The 21,218-nt window shown below is 40.7% G+C and overlaps 1 protein-coding gene across 2 annotated transcripts in view; it reads left to right on the top strand.

Moving 5' to 3' along the window:
• LRRC1 (leucine rich repeat containing 1) overlaps positions 1-21,218 on the top strand; it is a 128,273-nt gene that overhangs the window by 91,109 nt on the left and 15,946 nt on the right. For both annotated transcript variants that reach the window (XM_044252998.1, XM_044253009.1), the window contains exons 5-10: positions 8,280-8,336; positions 8,610-8,673; positions 9,053-9,127; positions 11,233-11,377; positions 13,759-13,877; positions 15,417-15,500. In XM_044252998.1, coding sequence (XP_044108933.1) covers positions 8,280-8,336; positions 8,610-8,673; positions 9,053-9,127; positions 11,233-11,377; positions 13,759-13,877; positions 15,417-15,500 — 544 coding nt within the window. The remainder of the gene's footprint in view (positions 1-8,279; positions 8,337-8,609; positions 8,674-9,052; positions 9,128-11,232; positions 11,378-13,758; positions 13,878-15,416; positions 15,501-21,218) is intronic.

Consider the following 21,218-nt stretch of genomic DNA (forward strand, 5'->3'; position numbering starts at 1 on the left):
GAAGGATAGTTTTTTCAACAGATGCTGATGGGACAACTGACTATCCATCCATATGCGAAAGAATGAAGTCCCACCCCTACTTCACACCACATACAAAAATTAATTCTAAATGGAGCAAAGACTTAAATGTAAGAGCTAAAACTCTTATAAGAATATGGGTAAATCTTCATGACTTTGGATTAGGCAGTGGTTTCTTAGATGTGACACCGAAAGCCCACACAACAAAAGAAAAAAATGGATAAATCTGGACTTCATCACAATTGAAGACTTTATGCGTCAAAGTCCACTATGAAGAAAGTGAAAAGAAAATGTACAGGTGGCAGAAAATATTTGCAAATTATGTATCCAATAAGAGCCTTGTATCCATAATATATTGAGAATTCTTAAAACTCAACAGTGAAAGATAAATAACCCAATTAAAAAAATAAAGATGGAGATTTGTCCAAAGAAGATAAACAAATGACCAATAGTCACATAAAAAGATGCTCAACATCATTTAAATTATCAGATAAAAGCAAATCAAAACCACAGTGAGATACCACTTTAGACCCACTAATTCTAATAAAAACCAGTAATACCAAATGTTGGTGAAGATGTGTAGAGACTGAAACCCTCATCCACTGCTGGTAGGAATGTAAAGAGATGCATGCCCCGCTCTTGAAGGAGCAGGTCCCACTTCAAAAAGCCGGACATAGTTACCATATAACCCAGCAATTCCACTACCAAAGAGAATTTAAAGCATGCCTCACAAAAACTTGTGCATGGATGTTCATAGCTGCTTTTATTCGTAATAGCCAAAGGGTAGAAACAACTCACATTTCTATCAGTGATTAACTGATAACCAAAATGTGATATATTCATCTAATGAAATATTTAGCCAAAAAAGTATTGGGATACCAATACATGCTACAACAGGATGAACCTTAAAAACACGTTAAGTAAAAGAAGCCGATAGAAAAGGCCACATAGTGTCTGATTCCATTCAAATGACATATCGAGTATAGGCAAATGCATAGAGACAGAAATTAGATGAGTGGTTGCCAGTGCCTGGGGTAGGGAGTGAGGGAGGGTAAGTGTTGGGAGGGCAGAGCCAGGATAAGGAACAACCTCTGATGGATATGAAGTTTCTTTTTTAAAATTAATTAATTTATTTGTATTAACATGTAATGTATTATTTGTTTCAGGGGTACAGGGCTGTGATTCATCAGTCTTACACAATTTGTAGTGCTCACCATAGCACATACCCTCCCCTATGTCCATCCCCCAGCCACCCCATCCCTCTCACCCCCCTCCACTCCAGCAACTCTCAGTTTGTTTCCTGAAATTAAGAGTCTCTTATGGTTTGTCTCCCTCTCTGGTTTTGTCTTATTTCATTTTTTCCTCTCTTCCTCAATGATCTTTGCCTTGTTTCTCAAATTCCACATATCAGTGAGATCACATGATAATTGTCTTTCTTTGACTGACTTATTTTGCTCAGCAAAATACCCTCTAGTTCCATCCATGTCGTTGCAAATGACTAGATTTCATTTTTTTTGGCTGCATAGTATTCCATTTTATATATATATATATATATATATATATATATATATATATAAAAACACACACACACACACCACATCTTTTTTATCCATTCATCTGTTGACGGCCATCTAGGTTCTTTCCATAGTTTGGCTTCTGTGGCTATTGCTGCTATAAATATTCAGGTGCACGTGCCCCTTCAGATTTCTACCTTTGTATCTTTGGAGTAAATCCTACTAGTACAATTGCTGTGTGGTAGGCTAGCTCTATTTTCAACTTTATGAGGAATGTCCATGCTGTTTTCCAGAGTGGCTACACCAGCTTTCATTCCCACCAACAGTGTAGGAGGGTTCCTCTTTCTCCATATCCTCACCAGCATCTGTCATTTCCCTACTTCTTTATTTTAGCCATTCTGACTGGTGTGAGGTAGTATCTTACCCAAATGGCCAACAGAAACCTGAAGTTTCTTTGTGGGTGATGACAGTTTTCTAGAATTAGGTAGTGGTGATGGATCTTTAGGCCAACTTTAAGCCTGGTGTTGCTGAAGGATGAGGTTGTACCTGGGAGGCTGACCTATTTATTCTTGCAGGAAATGCTCTCTAACGTAGCCTCATGAGTAACGCACTAAAGTCATTTCACCTCATTTACTCACCTGGTGACAAGGCGGTACACATAGCCAGGGCCTCCAAGACCTTCGGGCCACAAGGAGCGGGAGCAAGGTTGAGAGGTTGTAAGACTCCATTGGGAACTTGTAGAGAATTTTGAGAATCTTGGGAGCCTCTGTTTCCATCTGGGGGCATTTGTCTTTACTTTATGTATCTGTCTCCATGAAATTCCTTATCTTTGGCCATTAAAGAAACATACCCTCAAAAAAAAAAAAAAAAAGAACAAAAAATAAGTTAGTCTAAATATATCCAAATATCTCTACTCTGTTTAGATTTGCTTCTCAAAAAATAGCATTCTTATAGGAGAAGGAATATATAACAGACTGGCATGGTGCCCAGAACGTAGCTATCAGTCATGAAATGGTTATTATCAGTAAACATTTAATTATGCCATTTGCTAATAAAAGTAGAGCAAGTACATAGGCCCTGGGTTCCCTGGCAGATGGAAATAGAGGGTGCGGGTCTGATTTTGTGTCTGTTATCCTTGGGAATGATGATCTTAATTTTAGTGGGCCTTACTAATAAGGTCTAGGGCCGGGCTGCTTACCTATATTATATTAGTGCATGCTGCCTGAAAGGAATAAATCTTACTCCCCTACCCCCACCCCCACCCCTTTTTTTTAAAGTTTTTGAGAGAGACAGAGAACAAGAGAGGAAGAAGGTCAGAGGGAGACGGAGAAGCAGGATCCCTGCTGAGCAGAGAGCCCGATGCAGTGCTCAATCCCAGGACCCTGAGATCATGACCTGAGCCAAAGGCAGAGGCTTTAACCCACTGAGCCACCCAGGCGTCCCCTACTCTTTTTTGAGGCCTAGGAATTTCTATAAAATGTTTGTTTCAAAAACAAAAATAAATATTTTTTAGAAGTTTCTAGAGCAAAACCACCATAAAGAAATTTGTTACCATAGCTTTCTTAAATACTAATTTGGTATTTAAAAGGCAGAAATTTTATGTAAACTCTCCCTGTCCCTAATAATTGTGGTGTTTTCTCCCATCAAATAATATTACCATGAATATTTATAGATTATATATTTTAATGGTTTTATAGTGTACTACCATTTGTTTTCTTGTTCTACCTCAATTTATTTTATTCTTTAGTTTCTTAATGATTTTGGCTACCAAAATGGAAAAAAAAAATCCAAGTGGATTAAAAGGGGATTTTTCAAGTATAGTGGAGAACAGATGTAAATTCTTTAAAGTAACCATTCATCCAGTCCCTGAAATAGAATCCTAAAAATACAGATGGCCTACATTCTGACTTACGTTATAACTTTTGTCCCTACTCTCATGAACTGTGTAAAACATTAAGCATTAATGTGTTCAGAAGAAATGCTTTAATGTACTCTTTTTCTGTAAGAGCTCATTAAGTTGTTTGTGGTGGTTATTGTTGTTTTACCCCATTTGCTGGTAGAAATAGTGGAAAGGAGTTAGAGGAAGAAGAGAAAATCATGTTTTTGTAGGATGGGGATGAAATCACTCCAGCAGTATTGCATAGAAGTTTAATTTGCCAAATATTAAAATTAAAGAGTAAAATAACTGTTAATGAGGGAATAGTTTTAAAAAATTAAGGTGTATATAGAAGTGAGATACTATGCAGTTATTTAAAAAAAAAGTACAGATATTTATAAATAAGAAATGAGACAAAAATCTGTGTGAGCAGGGACGCCTGGGAGGCTCCATTAGTTAAGCGTCTGCCTTTGGCTCAGGATCCCGGGATTGAGTCCTGCATCAGGCTCCCTGCTCAGCTTCTCCCTCTGTCTGCCTGTCACTCCCCCTGGTTGTGTGCTCTCTCTCTCAGACAAATAAATAAATAAAATCTTTTAAAAAATCAGAGCAAAGCAAAGTACTAGATGTGTGTGAGGTAAATTGCATGTGAAGACTGGGAAGATACTTGATTGTCTTTGCATGAAAAAGTAACAAAATCTATACAACAATATCTATCATATAATAAGCTGCTGGTATCATTGCTAGTAGTCGAAGTGTTAAAAACCAGTAATTCTCATATTGCATCTCCAGTGTCTCATTTTCTCACATGTAAAATATTAGAAACACCTGGCATTTTCTTTGGTCTCTATACTCTCATGTTTTAACTGAAGTGGCTGATAAAGACATGTGGAGGCTGAGTCTCCTTGTTTCTCTGGGCCTAGGGATTAAGAGCCTGGTCTCAGAAGCGGACAGAACTGAGTCTGACTCCCCCAGTGCCTCATTTGCCAGAGCATATTTTTCTTTATTAGGTGCTATAAGGGAGGCAGAGGTGTTTGTGCTACATTGAATGTTGCCTTGATGGGAAGGCACTATCTTGACATCTGGATTGAAGATGCATGCTGTATTCTGAAAGACTAAGGGAGATCATTTGTTCATTCATTTAGTCATTCCATTTTATATTAATTTCTCTGGTCTAAATCTGCATTCAGGCAGATCTCCTTTTATGTAAGCTGTTAGTAGAATATTTGGAGAGGGCTGGCAGGATTCTGTACTTGCTCTGGGACTGTGCAACTTGTATCTTTCTACAAGTTGGCCAGGGCCAGCAGCTCACTGTCTCTGGGAGCTGCACTTCAGGGAGTCTTCCGTAGCGGGGATGACTCCTGTGATGTAGAGTGTCATGTAGCAGGACATGCCCACTTAGAAGGTACCTGACTGCACAGGGCTGGGGTCTGTCTCAAGGAAATAAGGGGCAACACTCTCTTGACTTGATGGGAAAATGGAAAATGTAGTTTGCCCTAATTGCCATAGTAGATACGATTATCTTTATTTTAGGGGATGTTGGGGTAGCCCCTGAGCTGGGCAGTCCAGTAGCTACTTAGTGAGGGACAAGCCAGGAGTGGAGCCAGGGCCGGGCCCTACCCCCTGCGCCCTGCCCAACCCCATGTACTCTTCCCAGAGTAACATTTGGCCACTGGGTCCACAGAGCCTGATGGAATGCTTGAGTTCCTTCATTTTAAATAGTTTAAAGTTAGGGGAAGTATTGTCTCAGAAAAGCTCTTATTTTAAATACTTTGTTTTAAATTAATTGTTAAATTTTGAAAAGTTACAAAAATCAGCTATTTTTTTGTTGTTGTAACACCCATACATTCTCATTCCCCCCAACGCCTCCAAACAGTAGAAACTAAGAAGTTTTGGAATCAGAACTTTTTTGCTTAACAGGATGTTCTGCTTACTTGGGTATTAGCATGGTGGTGGTGGGAACCATGCATTGACTATAACAGGTCATTAGCAAGTTCTGCTAACTTGCAGAATGTTGGAAGTCTGCGGGCATTTTTGCAGTATTTTTGCTCAAGCATTATTGCTTTTAGTAACTGTGGCCTGTGCCTTTTACCCTCAAGAGAAAATGTGTACCCTGTTTTTAAAATGACATAAACCTGTGTTTATGCTAGTGCTAGTGTCCTTGGTGCGGTTAAGAAGGTAGGACTGACATATTTGCCCCAGATTGATAGCTGCTTTTAAAATTGAAATTATTAAGAGATTCCAGAGAATAGAGGGCCCCTGAGATGCCTCAAGGTGGTGTGGGGTGAGGGCAGGAGTTTTGGCTTCCTACCGGACTTGGATTGTGCTTTGGGCCCTTCCTAATGGAATTTACACAAAGCACCCCGTTCCTAATTGTGTTCTTGGCCTGTCATCACCCAGCTGGGTCATTACTACTCAAGAGTATGAGAGAGTGTGATGTGTGTGAGGAGCTGTATGCTGTGCCAGAGAGAGTGGGCAGGTGGTCCAGGTCAGGTGGGAGGCCTCAGGACGATGCTCCGCATCAAGGCCTGCAGAAAACTGCTTTTATTGTTATTTTATTTTATTTTTTAAGATTTTATTTATTTATTTGACAGAGAGATCACAAGTAGGCAGAGAGGCAGGCAGAGAGAGGAGGAAGCAGGCTTCCCGCTGAGCAGAGAGCCCGATTCAGGGCTCGATCCCAGGACCCTGGGATCATGACCTGAGCCGAAGGCAGAGGCTTAACCCACTGAACCACCCAGGTGCCCCTATTTTATTTTATTTTTTAAAGATTTTGTTTATTTGTTAGATAGAGAGAGCATGAGCAGGGAAGGGGAAGAGGCAGAGGGAGAAGCAAGCTCCTCTTTAAGCAGGGAACCCCATGCAGGACTCCTTTCCAGCACCCTGGGATCATGACCTGAGCAAAAGGCAGACGCTTAATGACTGAGCCACCCAGGCACCCCAGGAAAACCACTTTTAAAGAGGGCATTCAGTGATGCCTGCCAGTAAGGTTTGTGAAGCAAGGACTTTTTCCTTCTTTTATTAGTGTGTGCCTTTCATGCGTCAAAATTGATGTGAAAGCAATGAATGTTGAACAGATAAAATTACAATTTCATCAGTGATTGTTAAAATATGAATGTGAAAATAGCTAAAGGTTACTACCTCCCCAGTGAAACTGGCCAGGGTTTACACCAAAGCTGAAAGCAAAGCAGTGCAGTGTTTACTTGTCACCCTCGTGTACAGGTTGCTTTTTGAAATAGACACCAGGTAATTCCTTCTCACCTCCCTCTCCTTCCCATTCTTCTGTCTTCTGTGTGAATGCATGACCCACCCAAGGTAGAGCTACATTGCTGCAACTTTGGCCTTCCTTTTTTCTTAAGAATGTCAGCATTAAATTCATAATTGTTAGCAGGGATTTTGATTTTTTTAAAAAAATATGTTCTGAAGAGTTTTGTTTGCTTCTGCCTTAATTGTGAAAAGTATTGTTTTCTAAAATTGGAGGAGATGCAGAATTTGTGCATTTCATCAAGTTAAGATACATTTTCCAGAAAACAGTCTTCACATATGTATATATATTGTTTGTGCAAATCAGATTTACATTTTCTAATGTTATGAAACCAGCTTTGGTTCTGGCTTTTATGTTGGAAGGAGAATGGAAGATTAAGGCAGATTAGAGTGTTGGGATAATGTTTGACTCCTTGTGTTCTGTGTGCTTACATGGTAAAAGTCCTCCAAATTTGAACATTACTGTGGTGATACAAGCAAAAACTTGAGTTTTGGATTGGTGCAGAGCTTAGAACAGCACCTGGTGGAGTAATAGATGAATCTGTTACCTTCCGAATCAGTAATGCGTGCCCGTGCTGACGTCCCCTGGGCATGTGAGGTTTCTGGTGAGGCAGAACCGCCACTGCATATGAAGCTTCCACCCAGATCATTAGTGTCCTGGGAAAACATCTGTCTCCTTTCATTGTGCTCCTGGTAGGCATGGATTACACCCGAGAGGCAACAGAATCTGCAGAAAAGCATGCTACTGTGGTGTTCCATAGGAATGAAACAAACATTACCGCTCCCATTTATTGAATCGGTCTTGTGTTCTGGGCACCACGTGAGGTGTCCTTGATGCATTTAAATGGCCATTATTTTCATACTGTTGCTTCCAGGTACTCTGCGAATTTGTGGTCTTTTTTTAAAGATTTTACGTGTTTTTGGGAGAGAGAGAGAGCGAGAGAGAGCCAGGGAGCATGAGCAAGGAGCAGAGGGGGACAGAGGCAGAGGGAGAAGCAGAAGCCCCACTGAGCAGGGAGTCTGATGCAGGACTCCATCCCAGGACTCTGGGATCATGACCTGAGCTGAAGGCAGACACTTAACGACTGAGCCACCCAGGCATCCCTAGAATTTGTGATCTTAGGTACAGCATGTGGGCCCTCTGGACTGAGATGCCTACTACTTTCAAACATGGTTGGTCTCTCACTGGTGTTTGGAAGAAGAGCTCTGATCTTTGTGAGATTAAAGGCATTACTGTTTTTTATGGTACCTGCACATATTTGACATTCTAAAGTCTGGAAGCATACAGTTGGCTTCTATCTTGGTTCCAAGCAGTGGTTTGTCTTTAAGGACTACTGACTTATTTTCACATATCAACTGTACAAGAATTTAAATAAGGGTGCCTTACATTGATGATGCTTCTCTTTTTATTTTAATATTAAAACTGAGGAGGTAGATAGTATGTTGTTTTTAATGAGGATAGGGGTAGTGGTTATACATATTTTTCTCCTGGGAGGAAGTGATGAGGTTTTATTAAGAATTGCTATTTTTGGAGTATATTATGAAGGGGAGAATGGGAAGAAGAATCTCAGGAATTTTCCTTATATTTTTTTCCTCTTGTTCATTTCTAGTCTTTATAACCTGGCTTCCCTGGAACTGAGAGAGAATCTTCTTACATATCTTCCTGAGTGAGTCTCTGGGCAAAACAAGAGGGGATTTTGTACTACATGAATTTCTTCAAGTATTTTAAAAAAAATAAGTACTACAGTACTTTGTCAAAAAGAGATTCTGTGTCTTTTGGAAAGTTTGGGAGATGCCAGCCTTCCCTTAATAGTTTTTCCTTGGTAATTCTTAGAACCATGCAGTTCGAATGTTTTTGGAAATGAATCCAACTGAGGAATACCATGTTGCTCAGCATTTCTAAGTACTCTCTAAGAGTTCCTTCTTCTTTTTTTTAATAGTTCTCTTACTCAGCTGCGGAGACTAGAAGAACTTGATTTAGGAAACAATGAAATATATAATTTGGTAAGTCTGTACCGAAGAGATTTAGATTTAATTTTGTCCCTATGTGTCATCAAAATGTATTTTAGGGGAGATCTATAGGGGTGTATTTTCACAGATATAGCTTGGCAACATGAGAGAATGTGCTTCAGTTCATACATGTTAAGAATTATGATGTAGGGGTGTGGGGGGGTCAGGACTAGAGATGACGGGCATAAATGGAAATCACCAGCATTCTTGGAGAGCACTGGGAGTGCTTTTAGGATGGGGGACTTGTATTGGAAAAGTCCCAACAGACATCCTCTATAGTACCCATTTATTAACTGTTGAATTGGGATTCTTTCTTACTGGAAGACTCAACATTGGAACTTTGTTACCATAGCATTGTTTTTTGTTGTTTTAGCCAGAATCAATTGGAGCTCTCTTACATCTAAAGGATCTCTGGTTGGATGGAAATCAGCTATCAGAATTACCTCAGGTAAGTGGTGATTTTACATTGTTTCCCCCAAATTATAAAACAACCACAGGCACCACTCATGAATTCCCTGCTTCTGTGTAAAATTTTCTATAACGGGGATCTTGAAACCAAAAACATTGGTTGTAAAAGCACATTTGGTAACATATATTAAGCATTCATCATGCTACATTGCCACAGAAAAATTGAAAGCCTCAACCCACCATTTCTAAAGATAGAAAATACATCCTTTAGTTGGTGAAGTCTGTATTTTATTTCATCCTTGCTCCCCATGTGGCTTACTTCAAGCCCAGCAACTTTGTAAATTGCGAGGACTCCTGAGTCTTAGATGGTGTCCATTTCTGACAGTCTGTGATGTGCCAAGTGCTTTGGGATGGTTGTGACCACATTCTGTTCTGTAATAGTTGATGTAAAAGAAATGTTAAAAGCTTTTATTTCACAATTTTTGCAAATACTGCTTATGTTTTAGCTGTTTTGTCATAGTGTTAAGGTTTTTCCGACTCCTATCAAATGTGAGAACCGTGTTCCAAATGAATTAGAGTCTGCACAGACTTCTAGGTACATAGTCATCTCGTGGAGTCCTTTTGTAAGCAGGCTTGCCTTCTGGTAAAATGACAGAGAAACATAAGCCAACAAACCCAACAATTAAAAAACAAGCGTTTTCCTCTTACTCAATTTTTGTCTAACTATTCCTGAATTTCATTCTTTGATATACCTTATAGCCGGTCTTTAAAGTCTGGGTGTATTTCCTGATGGCCTAGGTGCCCCTAGTTTAAAGCAGATCAGATGGTCAGGCGTCTGCTCAGTGGGCTGAAGCCGGTGTGATGGTGCCGTGTGCTGTAGGTGAGGAAGGCCGTGTTGATGCAGGAGGTCGAACTCCAGGAGGAAGCACTCGTAGCATGTTCTGGGTGTAGTTACAGCGCTGAAGGTAGGAGGGCCTCACTCACAGCCAAGGGAAGGAAGGGGATAATTGCAGTCTCTTTCTGAGGTCTTGGCTGCATTTGGGGAAGGGAGACAGATTAGCAACTGATGTGGTGAAGGTTTGATTAATACCTAGATTTCTCTGGGAAATTAGGAGAAATCCTGGTTGGGAGAATTCTCATTATTTTCGGAGTCACAGGATGGGGAATAAAAATACCACGGGGTTATCAGGAAAGTGATACACCAGCTCTGTGGCATGATGGGAGAAGAGAGAGAGAGAGAGAGAGAGAGAGAGTGTGTGTGTGTGTGTGTGTGTGTGTGTGTATACGTACAGATGGTTTCTTTTTTTTTTTTTTTTAAGATTTTATTTATTTATTTGACAGACAGAGATCACAAGTAGGCAGAGAGGCAGGCAGAGAGAGAGAGGAGGAAGCAGCCTCCCTGCCAAGCAGAGAGTCCCATGCAGGACTCAATCCCAGGACTCTGAGATCATGATCTGAGCCGAAGGCAGAGGATTAACCCACTGAGCCACCCAGGCGCCCTACAGATGGTTTCTTAACAGAAAATCTCAGGGTCACCCTGAAGTATGAGTTCTTTATTGAAGTGATTGATTCCAAAACTTGAGGAACTGGATTCGAGACTCCCTTTTTTAAAATTATGTAACCATAGAGTCATTTGTTCTCCCTTGGTGCCAGTCTCTTCCTCTGTTACGTGAGAATGATTCCTTGCCTGCCTGAAGTTGGAGGGCTTGGCATCCCTCCCAGAGCCGTGCCTGTGATTTTTACAGCTTCCCGTTTTCATTGGAAAGGGGTCTGGAAATTTACTCCAGCCTTCTCATATAGATAAACGCTAAAGAAACATCCTCGGGACAACTTTGGGATATGACTGTGAAAAATCACTGTAAGAAATTCCTCTGTACTGGGGGCACCTGGGTGGCTCAGTGGGTTAAGCCGCTGCCTTCAGCTCAAGTCATGATCTCGGGATCCTGGGATCGAGTCCCACATCGGGCTCTCTGCTCAGCAGGGAGCCTGCTTCCTCCTCTCTCTCTCTCTGCCTGCTTCTCTGCCAACTTGTGATCTCTCTCTGTCAAATAAATAAATAAAATCTTAAAAAAAAAAAAAAAAAAGAAATTCCTCTGTACTGTGGCAGGTTGAAGCATGAATCTCTTTTTTGTGTCACTGATGTAGGAAATAGGAAATCTGAAGAACCTACTGTGCTTAGATGTCTCTGAAAATAGGTTGGAAAGACTTCCTGAAGAAATCAGTGGCCTGACTTCATTAACGGATTTAGTCATTTCCCAGAACTTACTAGAAGTGATTCCAGATGGCATCGGTAAGTACGGAAAGTAATTCCCTACTAAAGGTGCTGGCTGTTGTCACAGGCCTTTGGGGATCACTCTGATCCTTTGGTCACCACTCTCAGAGGCTGGCGATGTGGCTCCTTTAGTCTCATTTATTTGTTCTTAAAGAAGGAATGCAGAGAACATTTAATGCACTTGAAGTTTCTTGATAGGCAAGTATTTCTGTCATCCTGGTTCCGGTAGCAGTTATAGGTATGATTACTTCTAAGTGTTGACTCCTCTGTCTCTTCCATATCTTGTCTCCATTGTTTTCAGTAGAGATTAGTCTGAATAATAGATAAGTTTCAGGCATGGGAGCAGTCTCAAAAATAAAACTCTGAAATTTTTATGTGAGCATCCTAAGTAGTTAATGAGAAAGTGACTCTGACCTCACCACATGACCTAGGGAAGAATGGTGTGTTTGAGTTGATCCTTTTCTCATACGTCGAGAATAGTCTTTTCCTTTAACCATTGTCTGTCATTTCCTTTAAAATCAGTTAGTTCAGACATTTCCTTTATCCTAAAGGCATTCAGTCCTGTGTGAGAAAATAAACTCCGAAGGTATAAACAGACGTGGACCGAGAGCTCCACCATTGTGAAGCCACTTAGAGGTTGTAAGAAACTATGTTTAACCACATAGTTAACAAAGTGTTGCTGTCTTTGACCTTTGTTTAGCTTTTATTCAAAATATCAAAGCAGGTTTCTGAAGGATTTTCAGTAGCTGAAGAAGCTCTAGGACAGAGAACCACTTCCTTTCTGGTGTTTGGTCAAGATGAAAGCAGTATCTGATCATAACAACCGGGGAGGAACACAGACATCTTTTGGTTTGGCCTGGGTGGAAAATTGATGAGGATTTTGAGTCCAGGTAGAAATGGTCGGTGAGAATGATACTTGGTATCCAAAAACAGTTGTAGCAACTGGGGACGTTTTGTTGCTAGGCATAGGAAGTAGGAAGTGTGAAATGGCTGACCTCAAGCATTTGAGAGGCCGTCCTATAGAAGAGAAGTCGATTTGTTACTGCATCTTCTAGTTCAGACAGCTATAGGGGAAGGATATAAATGAAATGTTGGTTACAAATTAGTCTGGGCTGCTTAGTGAAGGGATGAGCTCCCTGTAACTTGAAGTGTTCAGGGAGAGGTGGCAACACCCACTTGCCAGTAATACTATTTTGTTTTTGTTTTGTTTTTAAGATTTTATTTATTCATTTGACAGAGAGAGATCACAAGTAGGCAGAGCAGCAGAGAGAGAGAGAGAGGGGGAAGCAGGCTCCCTGCTGAGCAGAGAGCCCCATGCGGGGCACAGTGCCAGGACCCTGAGATCATGACCTGAGCCGAAGGCAGAGGCTTAACCCACTGAGCCACCCGGGTGCCCTTCCAGTAATACTGTTAAGGAGACTCCTCAGTTGCACGGAGATCTTTCGATTCAATTCAGTGTGCCCTGCCCTGTGGAGAAGGCCTCTCCTGCCGGTGAGGACAGGTGGAAGCTCTCTGGAGACAGTGTTAGTAGGTTATTGACTATGCTAAACAAAGAACTTATGACTCTGTTAGTTCTCCTGCCCTGCTGTGTGAAAACACACAAGGCAAGTTAATTTTTTCAACATTTTTTCTTCAGCTTTACATTTCCTTTAAGATAGAGGCCATTTTCTGATTTTTCCTAGGGACAGTGTCCCCATGCCAGCCTCTCTCAGTAGATATTGAAGGCGATCTGTTTTGTAGGATTATTCCTTGAATTATGGTTGGAAATGAGAATCCAAAAGACTGGAGATTTTCTTCACTCAGTGGGGACATTGAGGAAGCTGTGCTCACCCCATTCCTGTTTTCCATGGCCTGCGGGCACCACCAGAAAATCCACCCTTTCTGCCCTGAGTGAAATACACTCAGTTCTTCATGTGGCATTTCAAAGGTTTCGATTTTATTCTGTATCTCTAGAGCCATTCATTTCAGAAGTCTTCACCAAGCCACTTTCACTCCAGGTGATAAAATAAACCACACTTTATTTTTTGTTTTTAGTGAGGATGCTTCTTGGAGTAAGATGAAAGTCTCTCTCCTTTGTACATGAAACATTTCCTGTCCTTAAAGATCTGTCAAGAGCTAATTATTTGTTTTTCTATCAAGTTTCTGGCTTTGATACAATTTTTTATGTAGTGACTTTTAAAATGATTTGTTTCTGATTGCTAGCTGTTTTTGATGTTCCGATAAAACTAACTCTCCACCTTTAGTGATCTAAATGAGAAAGATGTGGTTTCATAATGTGAAAAGCTGGGTGAGGGGGAAAAAAAGTAACTATTTAAAACAAAAAGAACAGCAGATAAGAGATACCAAATAATGATTAGGAAGACAGTTGTAACTAATGAGCTGAAATAACGCTTTTACAGGAAAACTAAAGAAATTGTCGATCTTGAAGGTGGATCAGAACAGACTCACACAGCTGCCTGAAGCAGTTGGGGACTGTGAAAGCCTCACTGAATTAGTTCTTACAGAAAACCGGCTCCTGGTGAGTGTGGGGTGCACATTCAAATGGATATGTGTTGTGTGGTTTCTGTATCAGAAAGACTTATCAGGGTAGGTTCTACTTACTCATAATTGGGGTGGACTGTGTGGAAATTTTCTTACATCTAAAAAGGGACTTCAAAGCAAATGCAGGGCATAAAGACAACTGGCTTTTAACCTGCTTCAGTGAAGAGAATGGTAGTTAGGCTCCACTAACAGAGGTGTCCAGTGAGGGGTAGGGATGAGCCCATCAGTGGTTGTGTTGATGCCTCCACCATGGTGTCTGAGGTCCACCGGGGGCAACCTTCTCTCAGGGTTCTTTGAGTAGATGGAAAGAGAGAGAAGGGGAGAAAGTGGTGTTTGGTGTTTTCCCACCAAAGCCTTGGTGGGAATAGGGGCAGGGGAATGAGTACTCTTTGGGGGCCGAGCATGGAACTGAGATCTTACCCCACCCTGGAAATTGGGGGTGGCAGTGGCTGCAGGTGTCCACACTTGGGCTGGACTTCCCCATCCTCCCAAGGGCAAAGCTTTGGTGTCAGCCACCTGGTCGTGGTGCTGGGAGGATCCGGATGAGCAGGATGACAGTGGATCTCTGTTGTTCCTCCCTTCCTGCTGCTTTCTCTGCTTTCCTCAGGCCCTCACTGGTCACTGTATCCTCTCTTCCTCCTCTCTTCCTTGTCTTGTAGCAGCTATGTTTGCTTCAGCTTACGTTCCTACCTTGCTCTTTCATTTTGTCACTCTGTTTCCTACCTTACTCTCCCTGCTCCTTTTCCTCTTCTCTTATTTCTTTATAAAAACAATAAGCAAGGCTCTTTAGGTGGAAAGAGCAGAAAAATAGCACGAGTGGGTAGGACACAGATGGTGCAGGAGCCACATCTCTCCTGGGGCAGCGTGGGCATCCTCCTCTGGTCGGTATTGTGGAAGTACCCAAATCTTCTGATGCTAGTTTATGGTTTTAGGCTTACAGATATTTATCACTACAGAGGTAAACTAACATTCACCCCTGGCTTCTAGCAGAGTGTTGAAACTCTCCCCTCTACCACGGTCCGACCTGATTCCTAGAGTGCTTTGCGTACCCGACCCCTCAGCCCTGCTTGCCTTGCTCCTGTCTCCATGCCACCTACCCTTCTGCCAGCTTCACAGCACCCCGCTTTGGATTCCGGTTCCCCCAGGCCTCTGGCTTTCAGGTCATCCAAGCCATTCTCCCAGTGTGGTTCTCAAAGATGCAGGCAATGAATAATGAATCTTGAGGTGCAAATTCTTACTTAGGTTGAAGAGCATTACCTCTTTACTAGGTGTTTCTCTCTTTCCAGGCCCATGCCTTTGACTCCATTTCATTGAAACATACTCTAGTTTTAACAAAAATATAGAATATTTAATTTTACATCTGCCAAGTGAGCTTTGACCTATCCGATATTCAGAAAGAACAATTATGTCTCTTAGTGGATGAGATTATATTCTTTAAATCCTTGAAAAGATCTGTTTTACTGTGAGTCATGTTAAAAAATGTATTAAATTAATAATTAAAATGTTGTTTTAACAGACTTTACCTAAGAGCATTGGAAAACTTAAGAAGTTGAGCAACTTGAATGCAGACAGAAATAAATTAGTGTCTTTACCAAAAGAGGTATGTGCTTTAAAAAAACAATAATGATTATAAAGAAATAATAGCAAACAGGGGATCAAAAGTGTCACACGTTTTAAAAGACTTAATGTGGTGCTTTTTAAATGTTATGTACTCTCATTTGTGAGCATATAGATGGTTGGAGGAATTATATCAAAGAACCATCAGCAGTGACTTTAAAAAAGGGTAGATGAGTCCAGATGACTATGAGCATTTGAGAAAGGTGAGTTGATAGGATTTGAAGTGGGAGATGGGAGATATTTGACATTTCTGGCTTTGCCATACAGAGAACCATCGAAAGAAATAGGTAACTTGGGGGTTTAGCAGACGAAGTGGATAACGTTGGGTCTAACTGAGTTTAATGTGAAATTAAACTGCTTCCTTAGCCACTGGAATTATAAAAGTGGATCTTGATGCAACCCTTTTCTTGGACAGAGATTGATAGCGAGCAGTGTTCATTTCCGGGAGAGAGCGAACGAACTCTTCACAAGGCATTCACGTGGAGGGAGGTGAATGGGAAGCTATAGCCAGATTCTTAGGATTTTTTTTTCCCTGTCAACGATCCAACTAAGAGAAGAGCCCATCACCAGGCATTGTGGGGACTAGTTGTACAGATGTAGAGGCACTTCAGTCCTGGCAAGGGAATTGCTGAGAACAAGGGGATCCAGAGCAGATGAAACAAAGACTCATGTGTGATATTTAACAAAAGGCTTACCTTCTATTTATAACTAGGGGAACCGGGAGATAGGTAGTTGATTTTTTTGTTAACCATTAGCCTGAAACTCAGTTCAGCTGCCTTTCTTACCCCCATCGAATGTTGGTGAGCCCCGTCCCCTTTGTTAGGCCTCACATGAAAAGGTGTGATATAGTGTGATGGGATCTCTGGCCAGGCTCAGTGTCCTTCCTTTCTCTGTTTTGACCCTTTCCAATGTTTCTCTTGGGATAATTTTATTTGTTTATTTTTTTATTATTTTGTTTTATTTTTCTTGGGATAATTTCAAATCTACCATCCCACCAGCCAGAACTTGCGGGTTCTTGTTTTCCTAGGGCCCTTCCCAGGGTGTCTGAGCTTTGCTTGGCTTCTCTTTCTCTCCCCTCATCGTGGCACTACACCCACCGTCTTCTAGTCTTCTGCCCGGGTAAGACAGCCACTGTTCCCGAAAGGAAGCAAGGGAGGGTATTTATCATAAATGTGACCATATTCTGACCCACCCTTACTCTGAGCTCTGGCACTTAAATAAAACTGTTCCCCACAGAAAGACTTCAGTACACCTCTGCTAAAATGGGACACAAGTAAGAGATTCTGCGAATCAGAATATTGTGGTTCTGGTCTCACAGTGATAAACCAAAACATAGGGCTGATACTCTGAATATTGATTTTATTCTTGTTGAATGGGTAGCAGACTGGACAGGTAGACACATGCACAGAGAAGTAGAAAAGATTTCTTACTTTTTTTCTAGATGCCACGTCCCGTACTCGGTGCTGTCATGTTTGTTAACTCCATGAATCCTCACAACAGCTTTTGAGGTTGTAAGCGAGAGTTCCTCATTTTCCAGATGAAGCAAAGGCTGGTGGAAAGCCTTCCTTAGCAGGCCTCACATAGCTAGCAGTCGGTAGAATGGGCCGCAGAGATGTGTCCCCCGACAGCCTGCTCACTGTTGTTCCACAGGCCAAGGAAAGCATGGCCACTCAGGGCATACGGACGCAGTTCAGCCTTTCCACATGTGGCCCTGAGGTAAGACAGGACCTTAAGATGGTAAAGAGAGGTCAGACAGTCTTTCGTTTGGACATGTTAGAAAATTAATACATTTCAGGAACATTTTCAAGGTTAGTGCTGAAGAGAGCACTTGGGAGTTGAATGTCCATCTCCCAGGAAGTTTCCCCACCCAGTTCCCCATCCCCCTCTTCCGATTCTCTTGCAAAGGACATCCTAAGCACAACTTTAACATTTTGTGTAAAATTACTGCCATCGTGTTAGCATCTGTCCTCATGTGAGCATCTGTCCTCTTCACATTTTAAGAGAATGAAACTTGTATTCAGGCTTTGGAGGGATATACCCACCATGTGTTGTGTGTCTGTGTAAATTTATTAGAATGGCATTTCATGATGTGGGAAGTGGACATGGTATGAAAGTAGTTCTAGCTTTAATGCATTTTAGTTCGCTGTCACGTATTATCTGCTCTCCTTGAAATTGTGATTAGTTTTCTGGCACGTAGAGTCTGATAAGTGAATAAAGTCTGTGCCCTTTCCTGTAGCTGGGAGAGGAAGCAGAGAGAGTTGAGGTTTTTAGGAACTGGCTCTCTTCTAGCATACCTTCATTGCTACTCATGCACATTCACCTCCCAGGTGTAGGAAAATGCACTGAGCCCATGCCCCTAATTCTGCTGTGGGTTACACTGGTGAACCCGTAGAAACAGCTGCTGAGTGCTTGCGGTTGACCATCGGGGCTGAGCAGCTGGACCACTGCAGGCCACCTGACCGTGAAGTGTGTCATGTTGGTCTGCAGAGCACAGCTGTGCCATGAGTCTCTGTGCAGTGTGTGAGTGTGATAGGCCCCGTAACCACGTGCACGCGTGCATGTGTGTGCATGTGTGTGGAATCAGGGAGCGGGGCTGGGCCTAGGGACTACGTGTGTGTGCACTTGCTCTGCCTCCAAGCTTGATACCATTTGATCATATCCTGTACTTTCCATGATTAGATTCTGCAATTGGAAAACTCTACTACTCTCTCTTGAACAATCAAGTTGCATGCATGACATATCTAAACCAAAATGCTGACCGATTCAATATATATGCCCCAAACCCACAGTTGTATTAGTTGTGATTGGTCCTGTATGCCATGTAGTTCTTTCTATTTTTTGTCTTTTTTTAATTTGATACTAGTGTATATCGTGTTTTAGAGCACGGCCCCTTAATCTCTGGCAACATTTATTTGTTTTTTTTTGTTTGTTTGTTTTTCCCAAATGAGGGAAAATGTACTGTGTGGGTCACAATTATAGATTCTGTTTGTGTTTTGTGGTGTTATTTGTAGTAAACATTTGCAAATCAATGAATGTCTCTTGTTTTCTTAATTGTTAGCTGCTTGGAAATTTAGGAAAGTCGGGTAAACTTGTTATCTTGTAAGTATTGTTCAGACCATAGTTGCATCTCTAACTTCCATTTTGCTTCTTAAATGCATGAAGATTTCAAATCAACTGACTGCTTTGTGTGTTCCTCATTGTAAAATATTGGACATTTTTCTTTAAACACAGTTTTGTTTTTGTTTTCTTTTAAACGACCGCATGGCCTGGAACCTTATTTTGTTATGTGTTTGTCAGTTGTCAGATTTGTTCAGATTGTTCTCTCCCAAAAGAATGCTTTTCTGTGAATTACATTTTAAGTTATTCAGAAATTCCAAAAGGCATAACGTGGCAGCTCATCTGTCTTCAGTGAATTCCAGTTTGTCAGCATAATTCTCTCTCTAATGGAAAAGCTAGATTTGCTTTATTTGCTACATGTGGCATGCTTCTGATTTTTCAAGCAACTTAATTGTGTCTTTTATTTCTCATCCTAATTGTGTAAGTGTGTATGCTTCTGGGGGAAAGAAGGCTCCCTAAAAAACGCATGTTTTTGGTGGAGGGAAGAATTAAAAATAGATCGTGTTGTGTGATGCGTGGACAGACAGGGAGTTGGTTTATATGTGATTGTGGGTATGAGGAAGGAGAGCCAGCAACTTCATAACATTCCCCAGCCAAATCTTACCTTTGAACAATCTGCACCATTTAAAGAGTTTCTGGCTGGAAGAAATTGAGCATGTGTCCAAGTTTAGAGTCTAGTCTTTTATCTCCATTAAGTCAAAATGAAAGTGATCTTGACTTCATCACACTTAACGCAGTCAAAAGATAGGATTTACAGATTATTCATCAAATCCTGTTTTTGTTTTTAAACAGGCACTCTGTAAATGTTAATTACCCATAAGTATTTTGATTTTCAGAGAGAGAATTCGTTTTATGGATAGCTTTCTGTCTTCTTATTACAATTTAGTGTAAACTTCCATCATATTCTAAAATGGATTATTGCTAAAAGGGGTAAGGTAAAACCCTTTGTATTGTAAAAATACAAGAATAAAACATAGTTGGCCATTGGATTTCAAAATGGAGAAGGCATTTCCAAACTTGAAAGTGGAAAGAAGTCTTAAAAAAAACAAAAACAAAATAAAAAAAACCCAGTTGATAGATTTGATTAGATTTCTGATCTTCAAGAAGGTAGAGACACCCTGAGGGCCAGAGGACACTTAGAACATTACAGATTAAGGAGGTCTCGCCTCACTCTACTTGAAATACTTCCCAATGATGAAGAAAAAGAGGTTTCCACTGGAGAAAAGTAGACAAAAATTGAAGCAAAGAACCCATCACAATAAGCAGTAAGTGATTCAGAGAAGAACAAGTAGAAATGATTATTGATGTGAAAAAATTTTAGCACCATCAGCATTCACAAAAATGTTAATGGAAACTTTTTGACCTATGAATTTGTCAAGATTAAAAAAAAAAATGATGCCAAATGTTGGCGAGGGTATGGGAAAATGCATAAATGATAGGGAAGTATAAATTATTACATCTTCTCTGGAAGGGAACACAGTAATATTGAAATCTTTGAAAGTGTTCATACCCTTTGATTCTGTAATGCCACTTCTAGGGCTTTGTCCTAGGAACACAGTTGTGGTACACAGGAAAACCAGGCAAAAGGCTATTTCTCAAGTAGATGTAGGGGCAACTCACATATGGCCGGCACTGTGCTTTCCTGCATATCCATGTCTAATCTTCACAACAGTCCTGTGAGGTATAGGTAGGTCGTTATCAACATCCAAAAGACCCAGAAACCCAGACTCAGCTACAGTAACTCGCCCAAGATTACACAAAATGGCAGAACTAACTAGCAGCGTCTTACATGGGAGATTTGTGATTTGTAAGACATCTATAGAATGAAATAGTTATGGGTCATTAAAAGTCCTTGTAGAAACAGACTGATGTGGGAGGCCATTCCTGATGTTATATCTGTACAGAAGTGCTGAAGATCATAGTGTTGCTCCTAATTTCATCAAAGCGTGTGTGTGTGTGTATGTGTGTGTGTGTGCACATATATAAAATTTATATGTAAAATATCTATATCTATATATATATGAAATCACAATATATATGAAATCACTATATATATATATGAAATCACAAATGCGTGGCAATAATACTGAAAGATTGTACTTTAGAATGTTAATACGATTATCCCTTTGGGGTAGGATTTGGTCTTAGTTTTTTCCTTGTGCCTTTACATGTGCGTATTTATGGTTTTTATTTTCCAATCAACGTAACTTACTGTTTTATAATTAGAAATGAAAAATGCTATAATTATTAGTGGATATTTTGATGTCAGTAGCCCAACAATTCAGGAATTCCCAAAGCCACATGGTTTCCAAAATATTTATTAAATAGGAACATTTGAATAAGATGCCACAGATGATGATGGGAAAAGCAAAAAAACAGTCTTTGGTTTCTAAAATTACTCACCATATTATTACAGTTCAAATTGTATTTTCACCAGATTTCGCTTATTGTTCATTTCTCTTTCTGCCAGTGAAATAAGGGTTTCATTCTGTTATACAGAATATTAAAAGGCCAATACTGAAGGAAAAATGAAAGTTTCTTCACACTTGGGGCAGGTGTTCAGAAAATGGAATATAGGTAGGCT

This window comes from Neovison vison, chromosome 1 (assembly GCF_020171115.1).
Source record: "Neovison vison isolate M4711 chromosome 1, ASM_NN_V1, whole genome shotgun sequence".
Taxonomy (NCBI): Eukaryota; Metazoa; Chordata; class Mammalia; order Carnivora; family Mustelidae; genus Neogale; species Neogale vison.